The sequence below is a fragment of the Staurois parvus genome, unplaced genomic scaffold (assembly GCF_062004578.1).
Source record: "Staurois parvus isolate SC_StPar_1 unplaced genomic scaffold, SC_StPar_1.0 ptg000144l, whole genome shotgun sequence".
Lineage (NCBI taxonomy): Eukaryota > Metazoa > Chordata > Amphibia > Anura > Ranidae > Staurois > Staurois parvus.
In genome coordinates, this window is record NW_028317940.1 from 718,123 (window position 1) to 741,459 (window position 23,337).

The following is a 23,337-nucleotide window of genomic DNA, read 5'->3' on the forward strand; positions in this document are numbered from 1 at the left end:
AAGTTCTAACTGGCTCAGTTAGCCCACTCAGCTGTCATGATTAGGCCCAAGCTATCACACTCAGCTGTCCAGTCCAGATTCACCTACACCACCCAGCTGTCAAGCTCAGACAACGAGACTCTAGACTGCTCCTTCACCAAGGTTAAGATAGCGACCTTAGGAATGCCTGTGGGGTGGATCCATCATAGACCTTTCCTTGGAGTAGCTGTATTTTGATAGTCAGAAAAAGGACAGGAGATCTACAGTTGGATGGCTGGTTAGCCTAGGCTGAGAAGTTCCAACTGGTTCAGTTAGCTCATTCAGCTGTCATGATTAGGCCGACGCTCTCACACTCAGCTGTCCAGTCCAGGTTCACCTATATCACCCAGCTGCGAAGATCAGACCACGGGACTCTAGATTGCTCCTCCACCAAGGTTAAGAGAGCGGTCTCAGGAGTTCTCATGCGGTGGCTCCATTATGGACCTTTCCTTGGAGTGGATGCACTCTGATGGTGGGTCAGAAGAAGGACAGAGGCCCACAGTTGACACAGTATTGCTGGATAACCTAGGCTGAGAAGTTCTAACTAGCTCAGTTAGCCCACTCAACTGTCATGATTAGGCCCAAGCAATCACACTCAATCACTGGACGTCCAGGTTCACCTACACCACCCAGCTGTCAAGATCGGACCAAGAGACTCTAGACTGCTCCTTCACCAAGGTTAAGATAGCGACCTTAGGAGTGCCTGTGGGGTGGTTCCATCATAGACCTTTCCTTGGAGTAGTTGCATTTTGATAGTTGGTCAGAAATAGGACAGGAGGTCTACAGTTAGATGGCTGGTTAGCCTAGGCTGAAAAGTTCCAACTGGTTCAGTTAGCCCACTCAGCTGTCATGATTAGGCCAAAGCTATCACACTCTGTCTAGTCCAGGTCCACCTACACCACCCAGCTGTCAAGATCAGACCACGAGACTCTAGATTGTTTCTCCACCAAGATTAAGGCTAGCCATACGTTATACAATTTTCTTGAGATTTTTGGTTTATATTTACCAAAAACCATATAATAGGAGGTCAAACCTAACAACACTTTCCCCGGACCCCGCATTCACTATATCCGATCTCCCTGGACCCCGCATTCACTAACCCTGCGTTCACTATAATCGCTCTCCCCGGACCACGCGTTCAATATATCCGCTCTCCCCGGACCCCGCGTTCACTATATCCGCTCACCCCGGACCCCGCGTTCACTATATCCGCTCTCCCCGGACCCCGCGTTCACTATATCCGCTCTCCCCGGACCCCGCGTTCACTATATCCGCTCTCCCCGGACCCCGCGTTCACTATATCCGCTCTCCCCGGACCCCGCGTTCACTTTATCCGCTCTCCCCGGACCCCGCGTTCACTATATCCGCTCTCCCCAGACCCCGCTTTCACTATATCCGCTCACCCCAGACCCCGCATTCAATATATCCGCTCTCCCCGAACCCTGCATTCACTATATCCACTCTCCCCGGACCCCGCATTCACCATATCCACTCTCCCTGGACCCAGGTAATTTTTTGCTATTAAGCACTGCGCTACTTTAACTGGCAATTGTGTCTTCATTCAACACTGTACCCAAACAACATTTGTTATAATTTTTTTTTCACTCAGACAGATCTTTCTTTTGGTGGTATTTGATCACCACTGTTTTTTTTTTTATTTTTTTATTAAACAAAAAAAGACTGAACGTTTTGGAAAACAAAAACAATATTTTTTAATTTCTGCTACAAAACAAACCAAATACAATATTTGAAAAAAAAATTCTTCATAAATTTAGCCCAAAATGCATTCTGCTACATGTCTTTTGTAAAAAAAAAAAAAAAAATCCCAATACGTGTATATTATTTGGTTTGTGTGAAGGTCATCACATCTACAAACTATGAGATATATACTAGAATTTACACAGCTCTAGACGCTCTACTGGTAATGGCGGCGATCAGCGACTTATGGTGGGATTGTGATAGTGTGGTGGGCAATCTGGCGCTAACAGACACTGGCTGGGAGGGTACACTAACTTACTGACACTGACATCACTAGTGACACTAATCAGATATATTGTACGAATGACACTGGCTGAGAACATCAAGGGGCAATCAAGGGCGGACGGATCCTACTGGCTCAGCGATGTAGCTGACCACCATTGGCCTATTCCGGGTACGGAAGGAAAAAATAGATTTTTAGTAAAAAGGTCCTAAAGAAGTTAAGGCCTCAAACTCCATAAACAGTACAGAGGTTGTACTGGAGACTTCCTAAAAAAAAAAAAGGGCAGAGGTCAAGAATGGGATCTCCCATAACTATGTGGTCTCCACCCGGCATCCCATAAATCTAAACCTAAATCCCCCCAAAACACTAGAGTAGATCCATGTGGTTCTAGGGTGCACCTGAGGGGCAAAAACCAATACAAACAAATAAAAAAAAAACTATAAAATGGAAGGGAAATGAGAAAAGAAAGGGAGAATCAAAAGTAGAGATAAAAGAGAAGAGAGGTTCTCGAAATTGGCCTCCAAGCCAAGGAAAGGTCCACGTCCAGGTATTAGTTATGATGTCTCGTTAACTCAAATTTAAGTATCGCTTCCAAGCGGGGAGAGTAAGGGAGGGCGGCCCCTAAGGAGACAAGTCTACCACCTTTAAGGCCACAAATTCCATAAACACTAAAGAGGTTGTGATGGAGACTTCCTACAAAAAAAAGGAGCAGATGTCAGGAATGGGATCTCCCATAATTGTGGTCTCCACACGGCATCCCATTCTAAACCCCAAAAAGCACTGAAGTATATCCATGCGGTTTTAGGGCCCACCTGAGGGGTCAAAACCAATACAAACAAAAAACAAATTATAAAATGGATGGGAAAGGAGAAAAACCACAAGAAAAAAGGAGAATCAAAATTAGAGAGGATAGAGAAGAGAGGCTCTCGAAATTGGCCTCCAAGCCAAGGAAAGGTCCATGTCCAGGTATTAGGTATGATGTCTCGTTAACCCAGATTGAAGTATCGCTTCCAAGTGAGGGGAGTAAAGGAGGGCAGCCCCTAAGCAGACAAGTCTACCACCTTTAAGGCCTCAAATTCCATAAACACTACAGAAGCTGTGATGGAGACTTCCTAAAAAATAGCAGATGTCAAGAATGGGATCTCCCATAACTATGTGGTCTCCACACGGCATCCCATAAATCTCAACATAAATCCCAAAAAAGCACTGAAGTATATCCATGTGGTTCTAGGGCCCACCTGAGAGGCCAAAAACAATACAAACAAAAAACTATAAAATGGAAGGGAAAGGAGAAAAACCACAAGAAAAAAGGATAATCAAAATTAGAGAGGAAAGAGAAGAGAGGCTCTTGAAATTGGCCTCCAAGCCAAGAAAGGGTCCACATCCAGGTATTAGGTATGATGTCTCGTTAACCCAGATTGAAGTATCACTTCCAAGCGGGGAGAGTAAGGGAGGGGGGCCCCTAAGGAGACAAGTCTACCACCTTTAAGGCCTCAAATTCCATAAACACTAAAGAGGTTGTGATGGCGACTTCCTAAAAAAAAAAAAACAGCAGATGTCAAGAATGGGATCTCCACACGGCATCCCATAAATCTAAACCTAAATCACAAAAAGCACTGAAGTATATCCATGTGGTTCTAGGGGGCACCTGAGAGGCCAAAACAAATAAAAAACTAAAAAAGTCATGCCCAAAAACGGTAGGGAAAGGAGAAAAAAGAAACAAGAAAAAGGGAGAATCAAAAGTAGAGACGAAAGAGAAGACAGGCTCTCGAAATTGGCCTCCAAGCCAAGGAAAGGTCCACGTCCAGGTATTAGGTATGATGTCTCGTTAACCCTGATTGAAGTATCACTTCCAAGTGGGGGAGTAAGGGAGGGCGGCCCCTAAGGAGACATGTCTACCACCCTTAAGGCTTCAAGTTCCATAAACACTAAAGAGGTTGTGATGGAGTGTCAAGGTCCTACCTTTTCCCAGAGGTTATGTTACTCCATGTGCTGGCATCCATCTTGGATTTCTGCTGAGCATGGTGGGAAACTTTTATGCCTTCAGGTCTCTGAGGTCCATCCCCCAGAGGGGTGTGGCTGAGTACATATAAGCCTCTGATCCGCACATGCTCTTTGCACTTGTGTCTTGTGTCTTTGTCTTGTTACAGCTCTGTGTATACGCTCGTGACTCTTCTGGTATTCTGACTCGGCTTGTGACTAAGACCATTCTCTGTGTTTTCCTTCGATCTGACCTTCCGTTGCTGAACCCGGCCCGTGACCTGTGATTCTCTGTCTACTGTTCTGTACTGTTTTGTCCCGTTGTTGTCGACCCGGCTTGCCTGACTACGCTATTGTCATTCTCACCAGCTACACGCCATTGGCGGCGGCCATTACCGCAGCCGGGGTGTCTCGGGGGCCGCGACCTGGTTCCTGGCTGCGTCAAGTCCATCCCCACCATCAGGGGCCCTGGTGAAGGGCAGCCTGGGACTTAGACTCCGCGCCCTGAGGGACTTCGGTCTGTTGGTGGTGGTTGTCGTCAGCCAGTGCGTTACCCTGCCACTAGGCCTACCTGTCCGTTCCACAGCCCTGCCCTGACATTACACAAGTGCCATGAATCCCGACGGTTCAGGTACGCCTTCACTTCCAATGTTGGTCGCCAGACTGGATCAACAGGATCACCTGTTGGATCAGTTCGCTCAGGCGTTGCAAACTCTGCTGGCACGCACCGCGCACCTTACTCCTGGTGTTATTAGGCCGGTTGTCACTCCGGTGGTCACTCCCGCTGCTGTTCCGCTTGTTGCGCCTACCGCCGCGGCTGCTGCGGCACCCGCGGTGCCCAGAGGTATGACTGGTTCAGCCCCTCTTCCACAGCGCTTTGGGGGTGAGCCGAGTCAGTGTCGTGGGTTCCTCAACCAGGTGGGGATTTACTTTGAATTAATACCCCACGCTTTTCCGACTGAGAGGTCAAAGGTGGGTTTCCTAATATCGCTACTCTCAGACAAGGCCTTGGCCTGGGCGAATCCCTTATGGGAGAGGAATGACCCAGTGATTCACGCGTTTTCCGGTTTTGTCGATGCCTTCCGTAGGGTATTCGACGTACTGGCTCGCTCCGCCTCGGCTGCCAAGCTGCTCATGTCTATGCATCAGGGTTCACAGACCGTGGCCGAGTACGCCATAGAGTTTCGTACCCTGGCAGCAGAGGTGGGTTGGAACAATGAGGCTCTGGTGGCTGCGTTTTCTCAGGGTCTTTCTGATGCATTGAAGGATGAGATCGCAGCCAAGGAATTGCCTGTGGAGCTGGAAGCACTAATTTCCTTCCTGATCCTGATTGATACCAGGCTCAGGGAGAGGCCTTCACTCAAGGAACGCCTGCGGAGGCCTTCCAATCGATTGGCACCTGCGTTTTCTGTCCCACCCATTCCTCCCTCTCCTCCCACGCCTCCTGGGGATAGATTGTCTGGTGGTGAGCCCATGCAGCTGGGGTTTGCTCGCCTTTCCGAGGGAGAGCGGGCCGCTCGGCGTCGGGAGGGTCGCTGCCTGTACTGTGGTCTTGGTGGGCACTTTCGGCAGTCCTGTTCGGTCCGTCCGGGAAACGCTCGCACCTGAGATCCTGTCAGGGACAGATCTTGGGTGGAGTCTCCTCGTCCCCGGCGTTCCGCAGAGATAAGCCACTGATCACCGTTGTCCTCTCTTGGGCAGAGGGCTCGGTGACGGCCCAGGCGTTGGTAGATTCTGGGGCCGGCGGGTTGTTTATGGACAGCTCGTTTGCTGCCCAGCACTCCATTCCCCTGCAGGCTCGAGTTACCCCATTGGTTCTTGAGGCGATAGATGGCAGGCCCCTGCAACCACCGCAGGTTACCCACGAGACTATGCTAGTTGAAGTAGCTATTGGGGCTGTTCACAGGGAGTTGGCCTGTTTCCAGGTGATTTCTTCTCCACACTATTCGGTGGTTTTGGGGTATCCCTGGCTCCAGATACACAATCCAACCTTCAATTGGCAAACTGCCGAGATTCTCTCGTGGTCTCCACAGTGTGGGGCAGGGTGCATCCGTGGGCCGGTTAAGGTGTTGTGTGCCTCCTCGGACTCTGCGTTGCCCACTGATTATGGGGAGTACCAGGACGTGTTTGATAAGGTACGCGCTGGTGCCTTACCTGCTCATCGTCCTTACGACTGCGCCATATCCTTGCAACCCGGTGCCACTCCTCCGCGTGGCAGGGTGTATCCTCTCTCGGTTGCGGAGAATCAGGCCATGGAGGAGTACGTTGCGGATGCGCTTTCCCAGGGGCACATTCGTAAGTCTACTTCCCCAGCAGGAGCGGGCTTTTTCTTTGTAAAGAAGAAGGGTGGTGAATTGAGGCCTTGCATCGATTATAGGGGTCTCAATCGAATCACCACTAAGAATGCATACCCGATTCCCTTGATTACTGAGTTATTCGACCGCCTTAAGGGGGCAACAGTCTTTACCAAACTTGACCTTAGGGCGGCGTACAACCTCGTACGGATCAAACAGGGGGATGAGTGGAAGACTGCGTTTAACACCAGAACCGGCCACTACGAATACCTGGTGATGCCCTTCGGGTTGTGTAACGCGCCCGCAGTTTTTCAGGAATTCATAAATGATGTCCTTCGTGACTTGTTGCAGCAGTGCGTGGTAGTTTACTTGGATGACATCCTGGTTTACTCTGCCTCCATGGAGTCCCATATCCAGGATGTCAAGCAGGTGCTGCAACGATTACGTGAGAACGAACTTTTTTGTAAACTTGAGAAGTGTGAATTCCATCGATCCCAAGTTGCCTTTTTAGGCTACATCATTTCTGCGGAGGAATTCTCTATGGACCCTCAGAAGGTTTCGGCGGTTCTGCAGTGGCCTCGTCCCAATGGTCTTCGGCCCATTCAGCGCTTTTTGGGTTTTGCCAACTACTATTGGAAGTTCATCAGGAACTTCTCCACGCTGGCAAAGCCTCTCTCAGACCTAACCAAGAAGGGCAGTAATCCTCACGAGTGGTCATCCGAGGCCATCGTAGCTTTCGAGGCTCTGAAATCTGCCTTCGCTTCGGCTCCGATACTGTCTCATCCCAATCCTGGATTGCCCTTCGTCCTTGAGGTCGATGCATCCGAGACGGGAGTAGGCGCTCTCCTGTCTCAATGTCGGTCGCCCGATGGACCCCTACTTCCCTGTGGGTTCTACTCATGGAAGTTTTCCTCTGCAGAGTGCAACTACCAGATTGGAGATAGGGAGTTGTTGGCAATCATTCTGGCTCTCAAGGAATGGAGGCACCTGCTCGAGGGCTCCGCGGTTCCGGTCCTCATTCTTACCGATCATAAGAACCTGACTTATCTTTCGGAGGCCAAAAGATTGACACCCCGTCAGGCCAGATGGGCCTTGTTCTTGTCGCGGTTCAACTATGTAGTCTCCTATTTGCCTGGTTCCAAGAATGTCAGGGCTGATGCATTATCGCGGCAATACTCTGAGTTGTCCAGGGAGGACTCTGAGCCAACCTCGGTCATACCTCCGGATCAGATCCTGGCTGCCATTCACACCAGTCTGACTGATTTTGGCGGCTCAAACTGACGCTCCTCCCGAGAGACCGGAGGGTAGATGGTTTATACCCGAGGGGTTGCGCACCCGTCTGCTGCGTACTTACCATAACTCCAAAACTGCCGGGCATCCGGGGAGGAACCAGTTGTCTTGGGTCGTCTCTCGGTTGTTCTGGTGGCCAACTCTCCGTGCCGTCATCGCCTCTTATGTAGCGGCATGTTCGATCTGTGCCCAGAATAAATCTCCACGGCATCTTCCAATGGGTCTTCTGCAACCCATTCCCAATGGGGAGCATCCTTGGTCATACCTGGGCACGGACTTTATTGTAGACCTCCCTGTGTCTCGGGGTCATACGGTCATTCTCATGGTCGTCGATCGTTTTTCCAAAATGTGCCATTGTATTCCACTCAGGAAATTACCAACAGCGCAAGAACTGGCCAAGGTCTTTTCCAGGGAGATTTTTCGCCTGCATGGGTTGCCCAAGGTGATTGTCTCGGACCGCGGGAGTCAGTTCGTGTCCAGATTCTGGCGCGCCTTCTGCTCCCAGTTGGGGATTAGTCTCTCCTTTTCTTCAGCCTACCACCCGCAGTCCAATGGGGCTGCGGAGCGTTCCAATCAGGCCTTAGAACAATTCCTTCGGTGTTATATCTCGGACCATCAGGACGATTGGGCCGATCTCCTGCCTTGGGCAGAGTTTGCCAGGAACTCAGCGGTCAACTCCTCCTCCGGGATGTCTCCCTTCATGGCCAACTATGGGTACCAACCCGCGGTATTACCTGAGAGGTTCTCACCACAGGACATTCCGGCTGTGGAGAACCATCTTGCTGCCCTGCGTTCTTCATGGGGGCAGATCCCGAGGGCTTTGAGGGACTTGGCTCAGCGTCAGAAGTTCCAGGCTGATCGCAGACGGTTGCCCGCTCCTTCATACCAGGTCGGCGATCGGGTGTGGTTGTCTACTCGTAACCTCAATCTTCGGGTGCCCACACCCAAACTAGCTCCCCGTTTTTTCGGTCCTTTTCGCATTCTCCGCAAGGTGAATCCGGTGGCCTATGCCCTTGCCCTTCCACCTGGGATGCGGATCTCCAATATCTTTCATGTATCACTGTTGAAACCTCTGATCTGCAATCGCTTCACTACCTCTCTGCCTCGGCCCCGTCCCATTCGGGTTGACGGTCATGAGGAGTATGAGGTGAGCCGGATCCTGGACTCTTGATTGGTGCGCGGTCGATTACAGTTCCTGGTTCATTGGCGCGGTTATGGTCCCGAGGAGCGTTCCTGGGTTCCTTCCGCGGATGTCCATGCTCCTGCCCTCCTCCACGCTTTTCATACCCGCTTTCCTCAGAAACCTTTTGTTGAGCCGCGGAGGGGGAGGGGCCCTTGAGGAGGAGGTACTGTCAAGGTCCTACCTTTTCCCAGAGGTTATGTTACTCCATGTGCTGGCATCCATCTTGGATTTCTGCTGAGCATGGTGGGAAGCTTTTATGCCTTCAGGTCTCTGAGGTCCATCCCCCCGAGGGGTGTGGCTGAGTACATATAAGCCTGTGATCCGCACATGCTCTTTGCACTTGTGTCTTTGTCTTGCTACAGCTCTGTGTATATGCTCGTGACTCTTCTGGTATTCTGACTCGGCTTGTGACTAAGACCATTCTCTGTGTTTTCCTTCGATCTGACCTTCCGTTGCTGAACCCGGCCCATGACCTGTGATTCTCTGTCTACTGTTCTGTACTGTTTTGTCCCGTTGTTGTCGACCCGGCTTGCCTGACTACGCTATTGTCATTCTCACCAGCTACACGCCATTGGCGGCGGCCATTACCGCAGCCGGGGTGTCTCGGGGGCCGCGACCTGGTTCCTGGCTGCGTCAAGTCCATCCCCACCATCAGGGGCCCTGGTGAAGGGCAGCCTGGGACTTAGACTCCGCGCCCTGAGGGATTTCGGTCTGTTGGTGGTGGTTGTCGTCAGCCAGAGCGTTACCCTGCCACTAGGCCTACCTATCCGTTCCACAGCCCTGCCCTGACATGGAGACTTCCTAAAAAAAGAGCAGATGTCAGGAATGGGATCTCCTGTAACTAAGTGGTTTCTCCACACGCATTCCATAAATCTAAACCTAAATCCCAAAAAACACTGACGTATATCCATGTGGTTCTAGGGTTCAGCTGAGAGGCCAAAACCAATACAAACAAATGAAACACAAACTATATAATGGAAGAGAAAGGAGAAAAACAAAAAAAAAAAGGGAGAATCAAAAGTAGAGAGAAAAGAGAAGAGAGTCTCTCGAAATTGGCCTCCAAGCCAAGGAAAGGTCCACATCCAGGTATTAGGTATGATGTCTCGTTAACCCCAATTTAAGTATCGCTTTCAAGCGGGGGGAGTAAGGGAGGGGGGCCCCTAAAGAGACAAGTCTACCACCTTTAAGACCTCAAATTCCATAAACACTAAAGTGGTTGTGATGGAGACTTCCTACAAAAAAAAGAGCAGATGTCAGGAATGGGATCTCCCATAATTGTGGTCTTCACAAGGCATCCCATAAATCTAAACCGAAATCCCAAAAAAGCACTGAAGTATATCCATGTGGTTCTAGGGCCCACCTGGGGGGTCAGAACAATACAAGCAAAAAACAAACAAACTATAAAATGGAAAGGAAAGGAGAAAAACTACAAGAAAAAGTGAGAATCAAAAGTAGAAAGAAAAGAGAAGAGAGGCTCTCGAAATTGGCCTCCAAGCCAAGGAATAGTCCACGTCCAGGTATTAGGTATGATGTCTTGTTAACCCAAATTGAAGTATCACTTCCAAGTGAGGGGAGTAAGGGAGGGCGGTCCCTAAGGAGACAAGTCTACCATCTTTAAGGCCTCAAATTCCATAAACATAAAGAGGTTGTGATGGAGACTTCCTAAAAAATAGTAGATGTCAGGAATGGGATCTCCCGTAATTATGTGGTCTCCACACGGCATCCCATAAATCTAAACCGAAATCCCAAAAAAGCACTGAAGCATATCCATGTGGTTCTAGGGGGCACCTGAGAGGCCAAAACAAATAAAAAACTAAAAAATTCATGCCCAAAAACGGTAGGAAAAGGAGAAAAAAAAAAAACAGGAAAAAAGGGAGAAGGGAGTCTCTCGAAATTGGCCTCCAAGCCAAGGAAAGGTCCATGTCCAGGTATTATGAAGCTCCCATGGCATCCGCTCTTCAGTCACCTATTTTCGGGGATATATAGCAAGGTGAGATCTCCGATGTACAGCAAAATATGATCCGTGTAGAAGACATTTCCATACTACTACACCTTAACGGTTTTGTGGATTCTCCGATGTCTGCTAAGATCAAACTCCTGTCAAAAAACTTTCCCGCACTCAGGGCAGGAATATGGCTTCGCCACCCCAGGTGTGAGATATTTGATGTCTGACAAGTTCTGATTTCCCTGGAAAACATTTCCCGAACTCAGGGCAGGAATATGGTTTCTCCCCCGCTGTGAGATTTTTGATGTCTAACAAGTTCTGATTTCCCTGGAAAACATTTCCCGCACTTGGCGCACAAATATGGCTTTTCCCCTGTGTGAGATCTTTGATGTCTGACAAGTTCTTGTTTCCGTACGTAACATTTCTCGCATTCGGTGCAGGAAAACAGCTTTATCCCTGTGTGGCGTATCAGATGTTCAGTAAGACTGGACTTTCGTGAAAAAAATTTCCCGCACTCGGGACAGGAATACGGCTTCTCTCCCGTGTGACATCTTAGATGTTTAACAAGTTCTGCTTTCCATTTGTAACATTTTGTGCACTTGGGGCAGGAATAAGGCTTCTCCCCCGTGTGAGTTCTTTGATGACGAACGAGAGTGGGCTTCTGTGTGAAACATTTCCCGCACTCGGAGCAGGAATACGGCTTCTCCCCTGTATGAGTTCTTTGATGACGAACAAGGGTGTGCTTCTGTGTAAAACATTTCCCACACTCGGAGCAGGAATACAGCTTCTCACCCGTATGCAATCTCTGATGTCTGGAAAGAGTTATCTTTTCTGTAAAACATTTCCCGCACTCAGTACAAGAATACGGCTTCTCCCCCGTGTGAGATCTTTGATGTTTAACAAGTTCTTCTTTCCATGTGTAACGTTTTGTACACGCGGGGCAGGAATAAGGCTTCTCCTCTGTGTGAATTCTTTGATGACGAACAAGGATGTGTTTCTGTGTAAAACATTTCCCACACTTGGAGCAGGAATACGGCTTCTCCCCCGTGTGAGTTCTTTGATGGTGAGCAAGGATGTGTTTCTGTGTGAAACATTTTCCGCACTCAGAGCAGGAATACAGATTCTCACCTGTGTGCAATCTCTGATGTCTGGACAGACTGCTTTTTTCTGAAAAACATTTCCCGCACTCAGGACAGGAATACGATTTCCTCCCTGTGTGAGATCTCTGATGTTTGAAGAACTCTCCCAAATGAAAGAAACTTTCCCCGCACTCAGAACATGAATGAAGTTTCTCACCCATGTGGGACCTCTGGTGCAGAGAAAGACTTACTGCAGAGCTAAAACTTTCCTCACATTCAGTGCAGGAAAATTCCTTCTCCTCCTTCATTTCATTACCATCCCCCACAGTACGAGGGTGCTCAGAGTCAGAGGGATTCCATGGTCTCTCCACACTGGGAAGTCCACCATCCATAGTGAAGCTCATTGTCTTTTCTCTGGCACATGGAATCCCAGCCCCATCCCCCACAGTACGAGGTTGCTCAGGGTCAGAGGTTTTCCATGGTCTCTCCACACTGGGAAGTCCACCATCCATAGTGGAGCTCATTGTCTTTTCTCCGGCACAATCTCCTGGGATGTCCTCATCTTCCATTTTACAACCTGGAGATAAAATGAGATGATCCCTTGAGGGTTTCTCCATGGCGGGTCCTGGAAAAATAGAAAAACATCATCAATAGATAGGAGAGGGTTAGTTCACTTCCATCAAGATTCCATCTGGATCAAGAAGATAGGAGGGAGCAGATGTTCTCTGTGGATGTCCCAACCAGCTGGGACTCCTCCCCTCATCAAAGAGCCTTTGGTCCTCCCAGGTCACTTCTACATTTACACTACCTTGTCAGAGGAGCAGGAACCAATGGGGGCTGGGGGGGGGGGTAACAGAGCAGAGATAAGAGAAGAATATATTCTGGTCACCTGTGCTGATCTCTGTAGGAGTGTCCTCCTCTATGAATGTCCTCCTCATTCCAGCCTCCTCCGTATATTGCTGATCATCCCTCACATACGTCTCTTCTACTTCACCCTCAACTTTCATGTTCATCAGATCTTCACCCTAAACCAACAGAATGGCAGAAAATAACATCTGTAACATAGAAGGATTTATGATGTGAGATCACATAGAACATCTCATCTTGTAGAGTCCACACATCGTCTCCACATGTCAGAGTGTTCCATCACTTTATGTTCCCGACCCTCAACTTCACCTACCTGATGATGGTGAGGGATGGTGTGACCTTCCTGTGTGGAATCCTGAAAATACAGAGGATGGGGGCATCTCTCTGGGGGGTTCCTGGTATTAGGTTGCTCCATCACATCCTTGTGTCCTTCTGAAAACTCCTCCATCACTCCATACTCCTCGTCCTCCTCTGTAAACTCTTCTTTGATACCAATATTATAATTCTCAAGGTTTCCAGTCTAAAATGCATAATAATACATTCATTTCAGCAAAAAACTTTTGCACAAATTATTACTATCAGTGATTGTTCCTCATGTACCTGATGATGGTGAGGGATGGTGTGTTCCTCCTGTGTGAAATCCCAGGAATACAGAGGACGGGGACATCTCTCTGGTGGGTTCCCATGACTGGATCCATCTACCTGATGATGGTGAGGGATGGTATGACCTTCCAGTGTGGATTCCCGGGAATACAGAGGACGGGGACATCTCTCTGGTGGGTTCCCATGACTGGATCCATCTACCTGATGATGGTGAGGGATGGTGTGACCTTCCTGTGTGGAATCCCGGGAATACAGAGGACAGGGACATCTCTCTGGTGTGTTCCCATGACTGGATCCATCTGTAGGAAACACACACACTTTATTGTTTCTATGTGTTTATCAGATGATGGGGGATCTAGGTGGATCCCCCGTACTGCTCTCTCCTTTCCAATAAAGTCTCCTCTTACCCGGTGATGTGAGGGGCGGCTGATTGTCCATCATGACGTCCTTGTAGAGGTCCTTGTGTCCTTCTAAATACTCCCACTCCTCCATGGAGAAATAGACAGTGACACCCTGACACCTTATAGGAACCTGACACACACAATGATACAGTCACCACCAGACACATCCCTTGTCTGTTACTGGAGAATGTCCCAGAATTCCCGGCACCACTCACCTCTCCTGTCAGCAGCTCCATCATCTTCTTGGTGACTTCTAGAATCTTCTGCATGTTGTGTCTCTCAGGGTTTAGGGAGTCACATGGAGGCACTGTGATGGTCATATGATCACCTGACTTCAGAAGAGGAAGTCTCTGTATTGGGGAACCAATAGGAACATCATGTTAGACTCCCAAAATCCTCCTCACCTCTCCGGTCAGGTCTGTGTTTTATTAATATTGATGAGTGATGTCATGTGACCTCCCAGAATCCTCCTCACCTCTCCGGTCAGCAGGTAGATGATCTCCAGGGTGAGGTTTAGTATCCTCTCAGTCATGTGACTCCGGTCCTCCTCCATCCTCATTGGTCATGTGACCTAGGTGGGTTCCTCTGTAGATGGATAGGGGAGAATTATCTGGACTGTATTGGTTGTACAATATTAGGAGGGAGATATAAGGGGTTAATAGGCGGGGGGCCCCCAGTGGGAATGGACACGTGTAGTTTGGGTTATCTAGTATTTGTTGTGTCTCCTGCTCTCTGCAGTCCTGTTATATTGTGTCCATTCTGTTACTTAGTGTTTGTAACTTCTTAGCACTTTGTGCAGAAAAACAAGACAACTCCAAGCATCCTTCCCTCTCCGGGCCTTGCACACAGCTCCCACCAGGTATTGTCAGCAGTGGAGACTCCATGGCCACCAGATGGCTGTTGAAGGCCATGATCTGCTGTCCACCATGTGTTCCTTCCCCCTCTTCCAACACGTCTCAGCTCTATCCTTCACCTTGTCACAGTGACTATGGAGGAAGAGGACGGGCTTGACGGTGGAGGAAGAGGACGGACGTGACGGTGGAGGAAGAGGACGGACGTGACGGTGGAGGTAGAGGATGGTTGTGACAGTGGAGGAAGAGGACTGTCATGATGATGGAGGAAGAGGACGGTCGTGACTGTTGTGAGTGTGGAGGAAGAGGACGATCGTGATGATGGAGGAAGAGGACGATCGTGACGATGGAGGAAGAGGACGATCGTGACGATGGAGGAAGAGGACGGGCGTGACGGTGGAGGAAGAGGACGGACGTGACGATGGAGGAAGAGTACGAACGTGACGTTGGAGGAAGAGGACAGACGGGACAGTGGAGGAAGAGGACGGACATGACGGGGAGTTACTGGATGTAAATATAAAATCAGATCTTATTACCTCCTCTGCTGCCACTTCCAGCAATGTCTCCTCTCTACGTCCTGCAAGGAGCCATTCCCTCTAAACATCTTATTTGTACACCTACATCACTTCCTGTGTGTCCCTGACATCACTTCCTGTCCTCCATAGAGACTTCCTGTCTGGGTAGAAGTGAGATCACCACCATTGTGGAGCTCAGAGGAACTGCAGCCCCGAGAACCGTCTGGTAGTGTGACCCCAGCCTTGTCACCATTGCCAAGAATCCCGGATGCTGAAGGACTGTCCCGGATTCCAGTTACTGTCCCATCACACGCTAATCCCGCAGGTTCCAGGAAACTTTGCAGAATGGCAGTGAGGTGACGATGGCTGGCGCACTTTCCGGGACTCACCACCAGGCACTGCATTTATACCAGACTTTTGAGAGCAATGATCCCCTTTTTGACAGTGAAAGTCTAGAGCCGAGCGCTCTTCATTGTACTGTGTGTTGTTGTAAACTGATCCGAAGAAACTCAACGGATGCTCAGTTTGAGCGTTCTCTCCCCTGTATGCCAGCAGTTTAGGCAAGTCTCCGGGAATATACCTGAGACACTTCCAGCTACATGAAAATTTACTGGCCTCCACCAAGGTTAAGAGAGCGACCTTAGGAGTTCCTGTGTGGTGGCTCCATCATGGATCTTTCCTTGGAGTGGGTGCACTCTGATGGTGGGTCAGAAGAAGGATAGAGGATGGAGGAAGAGGACAGATGTGACGATGGAGGAAGAGGATGGACATGATGGGGGGGTTACTGGGTGTAAATATAAAATCAGATCATATTACCTCCTCTGCTGCCACTTCCAGCAATGTCTCCTCTCTACTTCCTCCCGACTCACCTGGAACTTCCTTTCTGTATCTGACATCACTTCGTGTCTTCCATAGAGACTTCCTGTCTGGGCAGAAGTGGATCTCAGAGGAACTGCAGCCTGAAGAACCGTCTGGTAGTGTGACCCCGGCCTTGTCATTGTTGCCAAGAGTCCCAGGTCCTGCAGGACAGTCCCGGGATTTAGTCTACTGTTCCATCATGTCCAAGTCCCGTAGGTTCCAGGACTCTGTGCAGAGTGGCAGTGAGGTGATGACGGCTGGAATACTCTCGGGGTTCCATCACCAGACACTGCAATTATATCGGACTTGTTGGGTGGAGGGATCTCCTTTCTGACAATGAAAGTAGAACTCCGACATCAGCAGAGAGGAAGCGAGCAGGAGCGTGTGATGGCCACCAAAGTTGGGCTGGGGTTAGACTTTGTTCTTTTGAACTTATTCTATCCCACTGACACCAAAGATGGTGATTGTATACACCTATTGCCATGGAAGGGGTTGGAACACCTGAATCACATGATATGGAGGGGATTGGAACACCTGAATCACATGATATGGAGGACGGGAACAATACTTTTGGCAGCACAGTGTATATAGCACCATCATACCCAGACATGTCCATCGAATTGCCAGACAGAGAAGCGTGATTGGTCCCTCCAGAGAACACGTCTCCACTGCTCTAGAGTCCAGTGGCAGCGTGCTTTACACCCCAGCATCAGACGCTTTGCATCGCACTTGGTGATGGAAGGCTTGGATGCAGCTGCTCAGCCATGGAAACGCATTCCATGAAGCTCTCTACACACTGTTGTTGGGCTTATTTGAAGTCCACACCAAGTTTGGAGGTATTTAGCTATTGACTCTGCAGACATTGGCGACTTCTGTGCACTGTGCGCTTCAGCATGCACTGACCCCACCCTGTCATGTGACGTGGCCTACCACTTGGTGGCTGAGTGGCTGTTGTTCCCAGTTGCTTCCACTTTGTTATAATCCCACTAACAGTTGAGCGTGGAATATTTTGTAGCCAAGAAATGTCACGGATGGACTTATTGCACAGGTGGCCACCTATCACGAGACCACGCTTGGAGTCACTGAGCTCCTGAGAGCGACCCATTCTTTCACCAATGTTTGTAGAAGCAGTCTGCATGCCTAGGGGCTTGATTGTATACACCTGTGTCCATGGAGGGGATTGGAACACCTGAATCACATGATAGGGAGGGGATTGGAACACCCAAATCACATGATAGGGAGGGGATTGGAACACCCGAATCACATGATATGGAGGGGATTGGAACACCCGAATCACGATATGGAGGGGATTGGAACACCTGAATCACATGATATGGAGGGGATTGGAACACCTGAATCACATGATATGGGGGGATTGGAACACCTGAATCACATGATTGGGAGGGGATTGGAACACCTGAATCACATGATATGGAGGGGATTGGAACACCTGAATCACATGATATGGAGGGGATTGGAACACCTGAATCACATGATATGGAGGGAATTGGAACACCTGAATCACATGATTGGGAGGGGATTGAAACACCTGAATCCAATGATTGGAACATCTGAATCCAAGGATTGGGAGGGAATTGGAACACTTGAATCCAAGGATTGGAACATCTGAATCCAAGGATTGGGAGGGGATTGGAACACCTGAATCCAAGGATTGGGTGGGGATTGGAACACCTAAATCCAAGGATTTGGATGGGATTGGAACACCTGAATCCAAGGATTGGAACACCTGAATCCAAGGATTGGGAGGGGATTGGAACACCTGAACCCAAGGATTTGGAGGGGGTTGGAACACCTGAACCCAAGGATTTGGAGGGGGTTGGAACACCTGAACCCAAGGATTTGGAGGGTATTGGAACACCTGAACCCAAGGATTTGGAGGGGATTGGAACACCTGAACCCAAGGATTGGGAGGGGATTGGAAAACCTGAATCCAAGGATTTGGAGGGGATTGGAACACCTGAATCACATGATTGGAACACCTGAACCCAAGGATTTGGAGGGCGGGGCCAATACTTCTGGGAACAATCATGTGACATACAAAAAAATGGCGACCACCACTTTTTTTATTCTGCTTCCAGAAAATATATCATGTTTTGGGGGCTTCGGGTGTCACTTCCAGGTCAGGAGAACGGATGTTTGTCCATTCCACTTCCTTCCCTCTATTCGGTGGCACCCACTATGCCAGTCCCGAGCCAGCAGAACCCGGGATACGTGGCGGGAACACACGCCACGCTGGTTGGTGTCATTGGAACCGGTGTCAGGGCCCGGCGGTCTCGGGACAGGTAAGGGAGGCAGGGCTCATTTCTCAGCGCCCCTCCAGGGGTAAGCATTACCTAATATAGACACCCACGCTCTGTACCCCCAAAATCTCATCTCCATTTATTAATGATGAAGTCTCCTGCCTGTGAAAATATCATGAAACACTTTTTTTCATTTTGTAACTTTATTGATACTTTTTCATCACACAGAAAAATGCAGAAGGCACGTGGAACATCAAGAAGGACCGATATTCAGAGTTAGGACTTTTAGAAGAGTGGTCTCAAAACTGTGGCCCAGGGGGGGCTGGATGTGGCCCTTTGCTTGCCTTTATCTGGCCATTGAGGCACTGTTCCTCCATCTGACACCAATGATGGGGCACCATTCCTCCCACTGACACCAATGATGGGGCACCAATCCTCTCACTGACACCAATGATGGGGCACCAATCCTCCCACTGACACCAATGATAAGGCACGATTCCTCCCACTGATACCAATGATGGGGCACTATTCCTTCCATTAATACCAATGATGGGACACCATTCCTCCCACTGACACCAATGATGGGGCACCATTCCTCCCACTGATACCAATGATGGGGCACCATTGCTTCCACTGACACCAACGATGGGGCACTATTCCTCCCACTGACACCAGTGATGGGGCACTATTCCTCCCACTGACACCAATGATGGGGCACTATTCCGCCCACTGACACCAATGATGGGGCACCATTCTTCCATCTGACACCATCAATGTGGCACTATTCCTCCAACTGACACCATCAATGTGGCACTATTCTTCCAACTGACACCATCAATGGTGCACTATTCCTGCCACTTACACTATCAAGGGAGGCACTACTACTGTCACTGACACCATCGATGGTGCACTATTCCTGCCACTGACACCAACAATGAGGAATTATTCCTGCCACTATCGATGGGACACTATTATTCCACTGGCACCATCAATGCATCACTATTCCTCCCACTGACACCATCAGTGCATCACTATTCCTCCCACTGACACCATCAGTGCATCACTATTCCTCCCACTGACACCATCAATGCATCACTATTCCTCCCACTGACACCTGGAATTTTCTACTCCCACAGGCAAAAGTCTGGACCTCCTAAAAACTGAAGAAACTGGCCCTTAGATTGGAGGCCAGGAATGGGACACTACTCCTGCCACTGACACCATCAATGGGACACTACTCCTGCCACTGACACCATCAATGGGGCACTATTCTTCCACTGACATTAACAACGGGGCACTATTCCTGTCACTGACACCATTGATGGGTCACTATTGTTCCAATTACACCAACAACGGGGCACTATTCCTGCTACTGACACTATCGATGGGGCTTTATTCCTTCCACTGACACCATAGATGAGGCACTACATCTGTCACTGCCACCAACAACGGGGCACTATTCCTGTCACTGACATTACCAATGGGACACTACCTCTGCCACTGACACCATTGATGGGGCACTATTGTTCCAATGACACCAACAACGGGGCACTATTCCTGCCACTGACACTATCGATGGGGCACTATTCCTCCCACTGACACCATTGATGGGGCACTACTCCTGTCACTGACACCATCGATGGGGCACTACTCCTGTTACTGACACCATCGATGAGGCACTACTCCTGTCACTGCCACCAACAACAGGGCACTATTCCTGCCACTGACACCATTGATGGGGCATTATTCGTCCACTAACAGCAAGAATGGGGAACTACTCCTGTCACTGACACCACTGATGGGGCACTATTCCTGCCACTGACACCATTGATGGGGCACTACTTCTGTCACTGACACCATTGATGGGGCATTATTCATGTCACTGACACCATCGATAGGGCACTACTCCTGTCACTGACACTATTGATAAGGCACTATTCCTGCCACTGACACCATTGATGGGGCACTACTCCTGTCATTGACACCATCGATGGGGCACTACTCCTGTCATTGACACCATCGATGGGGCACTACTCCTGTCACTGACACCATCGATGGGGCACTACTCCTGTCACTGACACCAACAATGGGGCACTATTCTTCCACTGACACCAAGAAGGGGCACTATTCCTGCCACTGGCACCATCAGTGGGAATCGGTAGGGAAAGGAGAAAGACCACAAGAAAAAGGGAGGATCAAAAGTAGGAAAGAGTCTCTCGAAATTGGCCTCCAAGCCAAGGAAAGGTCCATGTCCAGGTATTCTGAAGCTCCCATGGCACCAGATCTTCAGTCACCTGTTTTCGGGGATGTATATCAAGGTGAGATCTGCGACGTACAGCAAAGTATGATTCATGAAGAAGACATTTCTATACTGCTACACCTTAACAGTTGTGTGGGTTTTCCGATGTTTGTTAAGATAAGTATCCCGTGAAAAACATTTCCCGCATTCGGAGCAGGAGTACGGCTTCTCCCCCGTGTGAGACCTCTGATGGTCGACCAATTCTGATTTCCGAACGTAACATTTCTCACATTCGGTGCAGGAAAACAGCTTTGTCCCTGCGTGGCGTATCTGATGTTCATTAAGACTGGACTTTTGTGTGAAACATTTCCCGCACTCAGGGCAGGAATACGGCTTCTCCCCCGTGTGAGTTATTTGATGACGAACGAGGAGTCGTTTCTGTGTAAAGCTTTTCCCGCACTCGGAGCAGACATATGGCTTCTCCCCCGTGTGAGATCTCTGATGGCGAACGAGGAGGCTTTTCTGTGTAAAACTTTTTCCGCACTCAGAGCAGGAATACAGCTCGCCCGTGTGCAATCTCTGATGTCTGGAAAGAGTGGTCTTTTCTGTAAAACATTTCCCGCACTCAAGACAGGAATACGGCTTCTCCCCCGTGTGAGATCTGTAATGTTTGAGGAACTCTCCTTTGTGAAAAAAGTTTTCTCCACACTCAGAACAAGAATACGAAAATGGCTTCTTCACCGTGTGAGATCTTTGATGTTGGACAAATTCCCCTATATGAAAAAAACATTCTCCGCACTGAGGACAGCAATGAAGATTTTTACCCGTGTGGGACCTCTGATGTATAGAAAGACTTAATGCAGAGCTAAAGCATTTCCCGCACTCAGGACAGGAAAATTTCTCTTCTCCCTGAACCCCGGCCCCATCCCCCACAGTACGAGGGTGCTCAGAGTTAGAGGGATCCCATGGTCTCTCCACACTGGGAAGTCCACCATCCATAGTGGAGCTCATTATCTTTTCTCCGGCACAATTTCCTGGGATGTCCTCATCTTCCATTTTACAACCTGGAGATAAAATGAGACGATCCTTTGAGGGTTCCTCCATGGCGGGTCCTGGAAAAATAGAAAAACATCATCAATAGATAGGAGAGGGTTAGTTCACTTCCATCAAGATTCCATCTGGATCAGGGAGATAGGAGGGAGCAGATGTTCTCTGTGGATGTCCAAACCAGCTGGGACTCTTCCCCTCTTCAAAGAGCCTTTGGTCCTCCCAGATCACTTCTACATTTACACCTCCTTGTCAGAGGAGCAGGAACCAATGGGGGCTGGGGGGGGGGGGGGGGGCGGTAACAGAACAGAGATAAGAGAAGAATATATTCTGGTCACCTCTGCTGATCTCTGTAGGAGTGTCCTCCTCTATGAATGTCCTCCTCATTCCAGCCTCCTCCGTATATTGCTGATCATCCCTCACATACGTCTCTTCTACTTGACCCTCAACTTTCATGTTCATCAGATCTTCACCCTAAACCAACAGAATGGCAGAAAATAACATCTGTAACATAGAAGGATTTATGATGTGAGATCACATAGAACATCTCATCTTGTAGAGTCCACACATCGTCTCCACATGTCAGAGTGTTCCATCACTTTATGTTCCCAACCTGCAACTCCACCGACCTGATGATGGTGAGGGATGGCGTGACCTTCCTGTGTGGAATCCCAGGAATACAGACGGGGACATCTCTCTGGGGGGTTCCTGGTATTAGGTGGTTCCATCATATCCTTGTGTTCTTCTGAAAACTCCACCATCACTCCATACTCCTCATCCTCCTCTTCATACTCTTCTTTTACAACAATATTATAATCCGCGAGGTTTGCATTCTGGAGATATAATAGAATATTCACTGTAACAAACATGCTGTGTATAAATAACAACTATCAGTGATTGTTCCTCATCTACCTGATGATGGTGAGGGATGGTGTGACCTTCCTGTGTGGAATCCCGGGAATACAGAGGACGGGGACATCTCTCTGGTGGGTTCCCATGACTGGATCCATCTACCTGATAAAGGTGAGGGATGGTGTTACCTTCCTGTGTGGAATCCCGGGAATACAGAGGACGGGTACATCTCTCTTGTGGGTTCCCATGACTGGATCCATCTGTAGGAAACACACACACTGACTGAATCCATTGTTTCTATGTGTTTATCAGATGATGGGGGATCTAGGTGGATCCTCCGTACTGCTCTCTCCTTTCCAATAAAGTCTCCTCTTACCCGGTGCTGTGAAGATATGGAACTTTTCTGTCTTCATATCCTCAAAGATGTCCTTACTGTCTTCTAAATACCCCCAACCCTATATCAAGAAATAGACAGTGACACCCTGACACCTTATAGGAACCTGACACACACAATGATACAGTCACCATCCAGACACATCCCTTGTCTGTTACTGGAGAATGTCCCAGAATTCCTGGCACCGCTCACCTCTCCTGTCAGCAGCTCCATCATCTTCTTGGTGACTTCTAGAATCTTCTGCATGTTGTGTCTCTCAGGGTTTAGGGAGTCATATGGAGGCACTGTGATGGTCATATGATCACCTGACTTCAGAAGAGGAAATCTCTGTATTGGGGAACCAATAGGAATATCATGTTAGACTCCCAGAATCCTCCTCACCTCTCCGGTCAGGTCTGTGTGATGTCATGTGACCTCCCAGAATCCTCCTCACCTCTCCGGTCAGGTCTGTGTTTTATTAATAGAGATGAGAGTGATGTCATGTGACCTCCCAGAATCCTCCTCACCTCTCCGGTCAGGTCTGTGTTTTATTAATAGAGATGAGAGTGATGTCATGTGACCTCCCAGAATCCTCCTCACCTCTCCGGTCAGGTCTGTGTTTTATTAATAGAGATGAGAGTGATGTCATGTGACCTCCCAGAATCCTCCTCACCTCTCCGGTCAGGTCTGTGTTTTATTA

General features: G+C 49.1%; 3 protein-coding genes across 3 annotated transcripts in view; all 3 read right to left on the reverse strand.

Annotated features, from left to right (window-relative positions):
- The window catches only part of LOC149465009 (uncharacterized), a 160,695-nt gene that overhangs the window by 17,364 nt on the left and 119,994 nt on the right, over positions 1-23,337 (reverse strand). The window lies entirely within an intron of this gene.
- Positions 1,706-23,109, reverse strand: LOC149465010 (uncharacterized). The gene is given in 9 exon segments (XM_089673774.1): positions 1,706-10,888; positions 10,890-10,979; positions 10,981-11,916; positions 20,513-21,477; positions 21,751-21,886; positions 22,042-22,245; positions 22,325-22,524; positions 22,641-22,719; positions 22,851-23,109. Coding segments are annotated over 9 exon segments (2,757 nt in total). The 5' UTR covers positions 22,956-23,109; the 3' UTR covers positions 1,706-10,846.
- Positions 12,436-15,903, reverse strand: LOC149465011 (uncharacterized). Its single transcript, XM_089673776.1, has 5 exons — positions 15,877-15,903; positions 13,238-13,471; positions 12,951-13,157; positions 12,660-12,795; positions 12,436-12,461 (listed from the first exon to the last, which is right to left on the reverse strand). The coding sequence occupies exons 1-5, from the start codon at positions 15,901-15,903 to the stop codon at positions 12,436-12,438; spliced, it is 630 nt and encodes a 209-aa protein (XP_089529902.1).

What these genes read in the sequence shown, in the direction of transcription:
- LOC149465011 (XM_089673776.1), bottom strand. Translation starts at nt 15,903, where the DNA reads ATGTCAGATACAGAAAGGAAGTTCCAG. An exon ending in CCATCCCTCACCATCATCAG is followed by an intron (nt 13,158 to 13,237) that starts GTACATGAGGAA and finishes TATGCATTTTAG; the next exon opens with ACTGGAAACCTTGAGAATTA. An exon ending in TCCTACAGAGATCAGCACAG is followed by an intron (nt 12,462 to 12,659) that starts GTGACCAGAATA and finishes TTCTTGATCCAG; the next exon opens with ATGGAATCTTGATGGAAGTG.